Genomic DNA, 9923 nt, shown 5'->3' with positions numbered 1-9923 from the left:
AAAACTTTTTGAACTTAATTCGCAAAAACTGCTGCATGAAAATTAGTAAAATTGGTGTCCATGGAAAGCTCTCCGAGAGTAAAACACAATGGGGACTGGACCCTGTCTGATTGATGGCCGGATTCGCCAAAATTGGCAAGGAAAGTTGAAAAGTCAAGCTTGGGGAGGGGGGAAGTTTGGGCACGTTTTCTGGCTGGCTGGAGGAGCAATGGCGGTGGGCAAGGCTTGCTGGAGGGGCACCGGTGAGGGAAGGAGGGGGGAAGAGTGGCCGACGATGGGGAAGGGAGGAGAGAGAGAGAAAAAGAAGAGAGAAAGGGAGGAGGTGCGTCGCATGAAGAGAAGGGGAGAGGAAAAAAGAAAAGACCAGTCAGGTTCGATTCAGGACACTCGAAATTTGATTTTTACTTTGCCCTGGGATCCAAAATGAGGCCTAAAAATTTTTAAAAAATTACGAAAAACTCAAAAAAATTTATAGAGTCTAAATATATTTTTAAACTTGCTACGTTGTCTTTAAATTAATTTTTTAAAATCATTAAAATTAATTATCTCAAAAAATAAAAACTCGATTTTGAAAACCTAGAAAATTTGAATTAAATACCATCATATTTAATACATTGAAATATCATAATTTACACATAAAATAATTATTTAAAAATTCTGAATGTTACAACTATGACTAGTACTCTGTAATCGATATGATATATTTCAACTCCTGTAAGATAAAATTAAGATACCACTTAGTTTGAGTACTGAGCCGTAAATATATTTAAGCTTAGCTTAGTTTAACTCAATTAGTTAAATGAGAGAAACAACGACATTGACGTGCTGTCTGCATTTGTTTTTCTTCTTCTTCCTTCTGTATACAAAAGAGGAACAGTTACAGAAATAAGATGATTCTTTTGATTTTTCTTAATTTACATCTAAATATCTAGTGCTTCAGGTCGACGTAACATATACTATATATCCACATAAACATCTTGTGGATAAGCTACAAAAGCAGGAAGGTGTGTCAAGATAGCTTCCAAGCTTTACCACCGTTAATGAAGAATTTCTTAAGCCTTCCAAGGAACATGACAATGATGAGGATGAACTTACCCAAGTTGCTCCACCTTCCCACGAATCCATACCATTCATCTTTGCACCAATTATCTTTCTTTAATCGTTTTTCACAACTATAACCACTTGATAACCCAACATTTCCATATGCACTGCAACCATGTTTAATCATATATAATATTTATAATCATGAATCAGATGGAAATGTATGGCAATATCATATACGATTAGTAGGCCGTAATTTAATAATAATATAGAAGAATAAGAAGGTGGTTACCTTATCACTTCCATGGTGATGTTTAAGACATTAAAGTTAAGAGAATCAATCTTCATCTTTTCCCTCTCCACTATACATATTAGAATGATGAAGAAGACAAGATAAGACAATTGAGAGAATAATAAGAATTGACTTGGTGCCTGCCCTCGAAATTTTCTTCCTTTTTTGCCACTTGCTTTAATTTCTTCCTCTTTTTCTTCGATCGCCATGGGCACAAATGAAGTATATGGTGGAAGATACCTGTAGAACAATGTGAACAGAATTACATTATGAATTAATTATGAAAATTCTGAGCATCTCTCTACTGCTATTTATATATACCATTAATAAATTTTATAATTAATAAATGAAAATAATTTAATTTTGAATCTTTTTATTATTTTTTTAGAAATTAAAGAGTTTTTAATTTCTATAATTATTTATATATATAGAAAAATAAATTCAATAATTAATTTATAAAATTAAAAAATTATTTAATTTATAGATATATAAATTGATATATTCCACAAATAATTTTGAAGATAACAATATATATTAGTACTTATGTGCGTTTAACGCAGAAGTGTTCTTTGGAATCGGGAATAATTTAGAGACCAAGGATATTGGATTTATGCTTGAAATTTATATATCAATAAATGTGGTTGCATATCCATGAATTTATTCAAAAAATTTGCTTCAATAATATTTAAAATCATTAGTGCATTTGTTCTATAGGGCACTTCAAGAATCATATCTATAGTCTATAATCTATGGAAGAGTTCAAAAAATATGTATAGACATATAAATAAATGAAAATTCTTATTCCATATTTGGCATGATTTAAAATATAAATATATAAAATTTATATATTTAATAAATGAGTCTGTAACGCCCTGTAGTCCGTACATTTTACTGTTCTGACGACTAATATCTGTTCGGACAGTCAGGATATTTGGAACTACACTTAAACTATAGTGAGGAGGCATAAATTAATGAAATAAATATTAAAAAAATATAGAAAAAATTTTGAGAAATAAAATAAAATTTAGAGAATTTATTAATTGGTATAAAATAATAAAAATAACCGATGAGTGCCATGAAGGGCATTTTGATCATTTCACCCCTAGAGGTGAATTTTAACCTAAATGTCAAATTAAAATTAGGAAATAAAATAATTAACATAAATTAAATTTATGAATTTGAATTTGGAAAATGAGAAGAGAAAGAAGAAGAAAAGAAAAGAAAAGGAAAGAAAAGAAAAGAAAAGAAAAGGAAAGGAAAGAAAAGAAACGAAATAGACTTATGAAATTTAAAAATAATAAAATACACATAAATGTATATATATAAATACCCACAAGAGACAAAACCCCACCAACCATCTTCTTCTTCCTCTTCTCTCTCTCTCCTTGCCGTCTCCCTTGGTCTCTCCCTCCCTACCATTGTTATCAAGCTTAAAGCTTGATTTCCTCTTCATTTACCCATCAAAACCCATCGCTCTCTTCACAAATAATTCTCCTCACTCCATAAGAAAGCTTTAAATACCCATTTGAAGAAGAGAAATTGAAGTTTGCAAGTTGGGTCAAAAGGTAAGTGCAAAAATACCACTCCTTCTCTTCTTTAAATCTTGTAAGAATGATGAGATGAGTGAGTATTCCATGAAAATGAAAACAAATAAAAAGGAATTGAAGAATCCTAATTTTGGCAGCATGAATCTTGTGAGATTTGCTATTTTTAAATGATGAAAAATGGTTCCATAAGGATGTTTGAATAGTTGATATGATAAAAAGTGTAAAAGAGTTGAGTTTGTGTAAATTGGGTGATTGGAATTAGGGTTTATGTATATGATGTGGGGACTTTATGTAAATGCTTGAAATTGACTTGGTTGAGTTGAGATTGTTGCTTATTAAAGTGCTATGCATGCCAATTGAAGTAAAGAAGATGGAGGAAATTGAAATTGGGAGTGCTTGTTTTCTGCAAGTTTTGGGACTCAATGAGTCCAGCATGAGTTTTGAACCATAACTGAAAATATGTGACTCCAATTGGTATGAGGCCAATTGAAAGTGAAACTAGACCCCAAATAGCCCATTTTCTATGAAGAAACCATACTCAAATTATGTCCAAAACTTGACTTAAATACTGCCCAAATCTAGATTACCCTGCACCAAACCCAGAAAATGACCAAATGAACAGTACATGTTCATTTGGTCATAACTCCCTCTACACTGGTCCAAATGACCTGAATTTGATACCATTAGAAAGCTTAGATATAGGGCTACAATTTTCATGAAGACCACTGAACCCAGAAATGCTAAAAATCAAACCAAATTGCTGGCCCAAATTGGGTCACAAAACTGCCCAGAATTAGGTTACCCAGAAACTGCTGGATCTAACCTCACCCGACCAGTTTTGGCAAAATGGCCATAACTTAGTCTGTAAGAACTCAAATGTAATGAAACTAGTGACAAAATATCCACAAGACACAGACCTACAAATTTGGTGTTTTGACCAAAACTCAGAAAATAAGAGAACTAGATCAAACAGTTAGAATAAGTCACTGCATTAAAACCTGTAATCTAACCAAACTTTACTTGACCTTAGAATAGTCTTTTAGTTATAACTCCCACTAGAAAAATCCAATTGAGATGAGCCATACCTTTCCAGAAACCTAAGAAACAGGGCTACAACTTTGTTTTAGGAACCATCCTCAAATTATGAATTTAAGAATCTTAAAAAGTGACCTGCAATCACTATCCTGAACTGAGCCCCTGTTGGCACAGGGTACATGAACCCAGGTCAGTTAATTGGCCATAAATAATTCCACAAAACTTGAAAAAAATTGTGATACAAATTTCTCAATGATCATAAGAAATAGGGCAACAATTTTTATGAAGATCACCATGCTTCAAAGTGACTGTAACCTGTTCCATTAATTAGGTAAAATTTAAGTCCAAAAGCTGCCTAGTTAAGGAATCAGAATCTAGGAATGAGTCTGTTATGGTTATCCGACCATAACTTGAGTTCTAAAAATCAAATTGATATGATTCAAAAGATAAAATAAAGATAAGACATAGAGGAACAATTTCCATGAAGGAAGTGTGGCCAAACAGTGGCTACAAACTGATCATATGGATAGGTAAAAGTAAGACACAAAAACTAAAACTAAAGAAAGGACCATGAGATAAATTATCTTATGGTAGGAATTTAACCCTAACAAGCCATTAAACACTAAACCACATGAAAGGGTATGTGGGACCTATTTTCCCACTATAAAGTAATATGTACATTTCAAAAAAATAAGTAATAAAGTGTAATTGCTCAACGTTATATGTAAAGTCAAAACAATAAAATTGAACCTAAAGAAAGGTTCTTGAATTAAATTGTTTTTAGTAAGAACTTATCCCTAATAAATCTCTACATGCTAAATTGCATGAAATAGGTATGTGGGACCTACTTTTTCACTACAAGGTTACATGAAATTAGTTGATACATAAAATGTAAATTTACCTAAATGGTTTGCTAAACATATAAGTCATAGGAAAATACACTTGGAAACTATGTTTCCATCATATATGAAATAACAATACTATAAATATGTATAGTACATGACATAAAATAATGAGAGTGATAAATACATAAGTTATACGAATAAGTGCTTGGGACCTATGTTCCCATTATAATAATATAGAAATGGTATAAAGCATAGGTAGTACATGAAGTGAAATAAAAATATGTTATGAACCCTTAATAGTGCATAGCATGAAATAATAAAACTATAAGTGCTTAATAGTACTAATTTGTTCAAAGTATGCCTAGGCTTTTATGTATATAGTTGGATCGATAGGTATACTAGATAGCAGTACTGCTTATAGAGCAAATCATGAACTGATAATATATGTCTGATATGATTGTTCTACAGGCTATATGCCTACCCATTGGCCATTGTGCCTAACTTTATTTCTGCTTTACAAGCCTGACAGCGGATCTCGTGCCTGACAGCTAGCTTTATGCCTGACAGACGTATACTGGACAGACATATGGCTGTCTAACCAGTATACACCCATGTATCCAGCTTTTATAACTTGTTATAGGTTTCTTGGGCACTAATAAAAATTAATTAACACTTAAAATATAATAAGTAATCATAAAAGACCCCGATAATGTTAATTGTTTCCAAAGAGCAATAAAAATGTAAAAAAACCCAGAAATTAAGATTTGCAGATATAAATTCAATTGTTTAATTATTGTTATTATAAATTATGCACCACTAAACGTTATGCTTAACTCATTGATTTTCCATCGCGTAGGTACTGAAGATCAGCAGCCGCCACAATAGTGTTCGGATAGAGTTCCGACCAGATCTGCTATCGACTAGAGTCACCTCACTAGTCTTTTGTATTTTGGTAGAGCCTATATATAGACTAATATTTTGGTTCATTATGTCTAGTCATGATGTATTTCATTTTGGACTTGTAATTAAACTTGAGATTGAAATAAAAACTTGTAATTTATTATGTATGAATTTCTATATGAATGCAATAGATGATACTTCATTTTGAGATATCATAAATAGTTGTGAATGATATGATAAAAGAGAATATGATATGGAAATGTGTGAAATGAATATGGACATATTAACAGGTGATTAGTGGAAACCCGCCAGATGATAATAAAACAAGGGAGGCTATGTCCTAGTCTCCATAGATATAAGATACAAAAAAATAAAATAAAATTCTACACATAGAATATATGTTTTAAATGACATCAAAAGTTTACAATAGATATGATAAAACAAGATAGGGTGCTCCGACACCGAATGTGGCACTCCTCGCTCGGCTACACTGTAGACGGGTGAGGGGCGTCACAGAGTCTCACGTATATTTTATATTTTTAATTTATAGTGAATTAAGTCTAAATAAAAAAGAATCCATATATATATATAATAACACTTGAAGTAAATGATTTATTATTTTAGTCCTTTTATGACTAAAATTTAACTTTCTAATTAATATATTTAAAAACAAATTCTTTTTCAACAGTAACTCTAACAGTAATAATAAATAGTAGGGATGATAACGAGTAGAGTACCCTTAAAAATTATCATGCCCGAACCCAAACCCAATTAATATTCTCAAAACTTGAACCCGATTGAAATTTATTATCAATTACGTGGATCCATCCTAAACTCAATTATTATTATTATTCGAAAAATACTCAAACTCATTTAATTTTTTTAAATTTTAATTAATAATCTATATAAAAAATTATTTTTTATTATTAATTTATATTTAAAAATTTAATAATTTCATAAAATATTTAAATTCTATTTTATTTAAAATAAAATATATAAATATTATTATAAAAAATATATATTATATTTAATTAAATATTTATATTAATGAATACACAACATTTAAAATTCAAACCCGATCCAAATCCATCACAGATATTATTTTTTAAATTCGAACACCCAAAACCCAATTATATATTACCTAAATCTGTTTTATTAGAATTCGATCAAATTAGATATCCACAAAAATTTGACTCATTGACATCCTTATTAAACAGACTCTAAATATGAAAAGTATAAATATGAAAAGTATAACACTTTTTATTAAACGTGTGATCAATCTAATTATACAACCATTTCTTCTAATGAATGAATGACAAAGTCTTATCGTGCAGGTGTTTATGCGGTTGGGGGTTGCAGGTATGTTGGTTTTGGGGGGGGAAGTGGGTTCACATTTAATTTGTATAGTGACAATTTAAAGTGAAGGTGACCACTTCTCAACTAAAGTTCCAGCAATTATATAAGGACATTTTTCTTCTGATTAAAATAATAAAAAGATTTTTATTAAATGATTTTATATTAAAATCCTTTAAAAATATTTATAAAAAATTAAATAAATTCTCATAAAATTATAGTGTTTTAAATTTATTTTAAATAAATTATTTTTAAATTAAAATAAAATTAAAAAAAGAAAGATATCCCCCTTTATTTTTTATGCAAAAAGGAAATTATAGGTTAAAACATGACTCACGGTCTTGAACTTTCACAATAATTATATATTCTAAATTTTGGATAAATTTTAAAGTGCAAACTTAATGTCCTATTAGCGTAAGTATATACTTCAAAATGATGATGATAGGTCACGTTTTCAATAATATATGAGAGGATATAAATTTATAAAATAATCATATTTATATTTTATTATAAATTTATAAATTAACAAAATTAAAAATAATTAAGTAACCAAATTTTTAAAAAATCAATGCAAAATCTAAATTTTATTGCAATCATAAATTGATAATAATAAAATGTGTTATTACTATTATTTATGGTTAATTCTATTTTATTGTGGAATGCATAAATTAAAATTTTAAATGAAATTAAATTATAAAAAAAAATAAAAATATTGTTGAAGCATTAGAACTTATGACTCTAACATAAAATTGGATCAATTTTTTAATTTAAGTTTATATTAATTTGAAATTTCATATAATTTATTAAAATCAAATAATCACTGTATTATATACTGAACAAAGCTTTATTAATGAAGAGAGACTATATATATATATATATATATATATATATATATATATATATATATATATAATGATTTTATTATAAATAGTTGATTATAAATGATGTATTTACTACAATCAACTGTTTCAATGAAAACCACTAGATATTGTATAATTTTTCAGCAAGGAGAGAGACTCACATCATGACCACGAAGAGCACCAAGATTGCAGGAGAGATGGTGGAGAGATCAAAAACAGATTCACCAGAATGCCTGGAATTCACCACTTGAAATAAGGCAGCAACCAACTTCTCAAAGCAATTCAACCCATCCATCGCTTGTGAATTCCACTCCATAGAGCAAAACACTACTAGCTGTACCAATATGAAAACCATAAATGTTGCAAAAAGAGACCAGCAATGAACGCTAGACATCAAATGGGTATAACCCATCTCTCTACTGTTCTTCAACATGTACCCATACTCCACTCTTTTTGTGATCTTCTGCAATACCCATATGAGAAATCGCACGGTGGGTGCATATAGTGTGTTTCCTAGAAGTATTTGAGGGATTAGAAGGAGAAGGAGGCCTGAATTTTTCTTGAAAACTATCATGTTTTCATTTGTAGGAACAAACCCACAATTGGCAAAAGTTGATGCCACAGTGAACAGAGTAAATGTCTGTACCTGAAGGGCTTTCTTGGTTAATACTTCTCTGGCAGATGGTGCTAGGTATGTGTACAAAGCAACTAAAATAGAACCACTAATGTGAATTACCAGGAGATAGCCCAGAACCACATAACTCAGAATCTTGATGGAAGCATACTTTAAACTATCACTATCTGAGGAGTTTCTGTTACTTTCTAGGTCAGTGTCTGCTGGTTTCTCATTTTCTGCTAAGTCATGAGAAACAGCAGCAGGAGCCAACTCTAAAGAGTTTGTAGTGTACGAAAGACCTTGGCTAGGGAATTTGGACCTTTCTAATTGAAGTTCAAGCATGGAAGTGAAGACCTCTCCACCCACTAACATCAAAATGGTCATGATGATAAGCTGGGTGTTGGAGAAGGCCTCCATTTCCACTGTTGACATGCTAGAAACTGTAGCAGCAGACACGGAAGTGAAGAAGATATCCAGGTCATTAGGCCAGAGGGAGGGAGGAGTTCTTGGCTTTGAGACCTTCAAAGCCAAAAACCCAACAAAAGAGATGATTATAAAATAAGCTAGATGAATCCAAAATGGGTTTACATGAAAGCCCAAGAAACGAAATGATGACTTGATTAAACTTTTGCAGTTTTCGTGGAAACAATTTACTTTTGTGCATGACAACTTACAAAGATGCTCTGATTTCTTACCAAAATATGCAAAGCTCTTCATCTTTTGTGGAGGAAAGTTCAATTTCTAGACTTTGCCTGTAATTGGATGGTTTATATAGAGGAAATTCTACAGTAAATTCCACTCAGAATGGCATTTATTTTTTCTAATAGTTGAAGTGGGTATCAAATCAACTCTATAGTGAGATTTGTTAATGAATGAGAAGAGGACTGAAGGCAATTGAGAATATTCCTGAAAAATAAAATGCGTGTTTGCATTAAATTGATAAATAGAATAAATATCACTAAGATCTTCAACAACCTGTCGAATTACAATTGGTGCAAAGAATTCAGAAAAGACAACATCTCAATCACAGGATAGCATAATGAATTTAACAGTGATTAAAGAAAGAGGGTTATTTATATATCCTTCTTTATTCCAATAAAATTTACTTTCCTTGAACACTACAAATCAAATATTTTAAAAATATTCCTTCTATTATTCCTATAAAATTTACTTAATTTCCTCCATTTGGTTTAATCTCTTTGGTGGCATTTTGTTGAAACTGGGGGTTGTCTTGATTTTTTTAAAATTCATAAATTATTTTGATTTTGCAAATCCTGTATCTGCCTCATTGTCTATGTATGGTTGGTATTGCTCTTTAGGTTGGCGTTTGGGAGATTATCTACTACTTTGGACTTAGTTTAGAGCTCTTCCTCCTTTATCTTATGTCCCTCTTCTGCTCTATCAAGCTTATCAACAAACTTTTATGTAAGTTTT

The 9923-nt window shown here is 30.6% G+C and overlaps 1 protein-coding gene across 1 annotated transcript; it reads right to left on the bottom strand.

Moving 5' to 3' along the window:
• Positions 1-805: 805 nt before the first annotated feature.
• LOC110647255 (sodium transporter HKT1) lies at positions 806-9302 on the bottom strand. The gene is made up of 3 exons (XM_021800995.2): positions 8035-9302; positions 1334-1573; positions 806-1208 (listed from the first exon to the last, which is right to left on the bottom strand). Exons 1-3 carry the CDS (start codon positions 9204-9206, stop codon positions 1010-1012), a joined length of 1611 nt encoding a protein of 536 aa, XP_021656687.2. The 5' UTR covers positions 9207-9302; the 3' UTR covers positions 806-1009.
• Between the last annotated feature and the right edge of the window lie 621 nt (positions 9303-9923).

The sequence above is a fragment of the Hevea brasiliensis genome, chromosome 14 (assembly GCF_030052815.1).
Source record: "Hevea brasiliensis isolate MT/VB/25A 57/8 chromosome 14, ASM3005281v1, whole genome shotgun sequence".
NCBI lineage: Eukaryota > Viridiplantae > Streptophyta > Magnoliopsida > Malpighiales > Euphorbiaceae > Hevea > Hevea brasiliensis.
This window is presented reverse-complemented; position numbering and strand designations above follow the sequence as displayed.

Bases quoted from the DNA above. Each gene is read 5' to 3' on its own strand.
- LOC110647255 (XM_021800995.2), bottom strand. From the start codon at position 9,206: ATGAAGAGCTTTGCATATTTTGGTAAGAAATCAGAGCATCTTTGTAAG. The intron at 1,574-8,034 runs GTGAGTCTCTCT...ATTGTTCTACAG, and splicing joins GTGCTCTTCGTGGTCATGAT to GTATCTTCCACCATATACTT. The intron at 1,209-1,333 runs GTAACCACCTTC...ACATGGTTGCAG, and splicing joins ATCACCATGGAAGTGATAAG to TGCATATGGAAATGTTGGGT.